The 1,995-nt window shown below is 33.5% G+C and overlaps 1 protein-coding gene across 1 annotated transcript in view; it reads right to left on the bottom strand.

The window, feature by feature from the left end:
* Positions 1-557: 557 nt before the first annotated feature.
* The window catches only part of LOC107661776 (leucine--tRNA ligase, cytoplasmic-like), a 25,024-nt gene continuing 23,586 nt past the window's right edge, over positions 558-1,995 (bottom strand). Inside the window, exons 29-30 of the mRNA XM_016451544.1 lie at positions 1,487-1,619; positions 558-1,288 (exon numbers count right to left, since the gene is read on the bottom strand). Of these exons, the coding sequence (XP_016307030.1) occupies positions 1,083-1,288; positions 1,487-1,619 (339 nt within the window). The 3' untranslated portion in view covers positions 558-1,082. The remainder of the gene's footprint in view (positions 1,289-1,486; positions 1,620-1,995) is intronic.

Consider the following 1,995-nt stretch of genomic DNA (forward strand, 5'->3'; position numbering starts at 1 on the left):
TTAATAAAAAAAAAACACCACCATCTACCAGACCCCAGACTCCACTCCTAAAACTGAGAGGGGAAGAAAGAAAAAAAAACTTGCAGTAAAACTTGTTGTAATGTCACAGAGAAAGTAAGTCTTTCATGATGTCACTGCCACAAATTTTGTCAGAAAGATCAAAACATTATTTTTAAAGGAAGATATGCATAAAAGCATAACAGGGTTGAATAGAAAGTGCAGGGACAAAGAAACATTCTATATTTTATCATAAAGTACATGAAGAAAAAAATACTTATTTTGAATTCAATTAACAAAAGTTGTTGGTAGCATTTGTTTTTGCCTATATTCTTATAAATATAAACAATTAAAGTGTGATAGTGATGAATGAATGGCTAGCTATTTAATTCAAGTGATAGTTTATTATATCTAAATAATACTGAGATTAGTTTCAGTATGTGGCATTTTTCTTATTAATTATATCAGCAGCAAGTAATGAGGATGAAAATGCCAGCAATTCTCGATAATGATCCAGACTGGCATTTATGTAGTTAAAAAAAAAAAGGAAACAAATAAATATTTCACTTGCATTAATTTATTAAGTGTTCACTCAATACATATCATTTTACAGGGGGAAGTAAGGAAGAAAACAAAGCTTCCTTTTAAGGTTTTACAGTGAAAAGATAACATCCTCAATTGGACTTCTATAGCTGTATGCAAACTATTTAAAACAGCGGATGGATTTTAAAACCAATAGACTGGTATAAACATTATGAAAATACAAGACCACCTTCAAATGTCATATGTAGAGTTCACAAAGTATGAATATTTCCAATGCCATTTATGTGTATGAATGGGGTGTACAGTTAGTTCTCTTTTACTACTTAAAAAGCTAGAAAATGGATAGGAATATATTATTGATGTTATTCAGACACTGCAGACGCTTAAATAGAACACTTACCAGATGCAGAGAGAGGAGTTCACTAGATGCACAGAGACTAAATGCCAGCTAAATTAAGCAGTCAATATAATCATTACTGTTTGCAGATGTATGTCAAGATAATCATATGAGGGGAAAAAACAAAAACAAAAAACCTCAGATATCACTGGACCAGGTATATTAATGTGTCCCCGATGTCCATTTTCAGGCCGTTATCACTCATATGAACTTTGTTTTCTTGCAGGTTGACGTGGAAGACTGAACTGTTTGAGATGGGGATCTTACCCTCCTCTTCCTTCCCCAAAACTGGGATTCTCCGAGGTCCGAGGATTGGGTCCTCAAAACGCATCAGCTTCACTTTGGATAAATCTACAATTTTTACAACAGCGTTATTTAAAAACAATGGCAACATTAGCATGCAAGTGGCATCAAAGTATTTGGATACTTCAGTTATACTTTCAAATGTGTTTTTTTTTAGCTTATAGCCTTGAATTAAATATCTTAACAGTTTTGTGAAAACCTTGTAACAATTTCAACTTTGCTAAAATAAACGCAAGTAATCTTTACCCTTGATGCCTCGGTTGACGCGGGATAGTCTGCGGATGATGCTGTCTTTGCTGTCTCCCTGTCGGATGTCAATCCTGGTGGAGAACAGACCGTTGGCTGGCTGAGGGTTCACCAGTGACACTAACACTCCAGACTACGGGAGAAACAGAGGTCACAGCTGAAGATGATGCTACATCATACAGATCATGAGACATGGTTTATGAGACACTTTTTGCCTCATACACAGGATTCGCCAAACCATTTGACAATATTATTGATGATAATTATTGATATTATTAGATTAATACAGGCATAAAATACAGATTTAAATTTGTCAAAAGCACAACAACATGTTGAAAACAGTTACAGAAACTTTGATACAATACCATTTTACACAATTTTATTCAGCAAGGGAACATTCACTTGGTCAAAAGAGACAGTAATATTTTTAACATTATAAACTTAATTCCTATTTCAAATAAATTGTGTATTTTTTTGACTTTCTATTTCTTCAAAGAATACTGGAAAAA

This window comes from Sinocyclocheilus anshuiensis, unplaced genomic scaffold (genome assembly GCF_001515605.1).
Source record: "Sinocyclocheilus anshuiensis isolate Anshui unplaced genomic scaffold, SAMN03320099.WGS_v1.1 scaffold207, whole genome shotgun sequence".
In the NCBI taxonomy this organism is placed as follows: Eukaryota; Metazoa; Chordata; class Actinopteri; order Cypriniformes; family Cyprinidae; genus Sinocyclocheilus; species Sinocyclocheilus anshuiensis.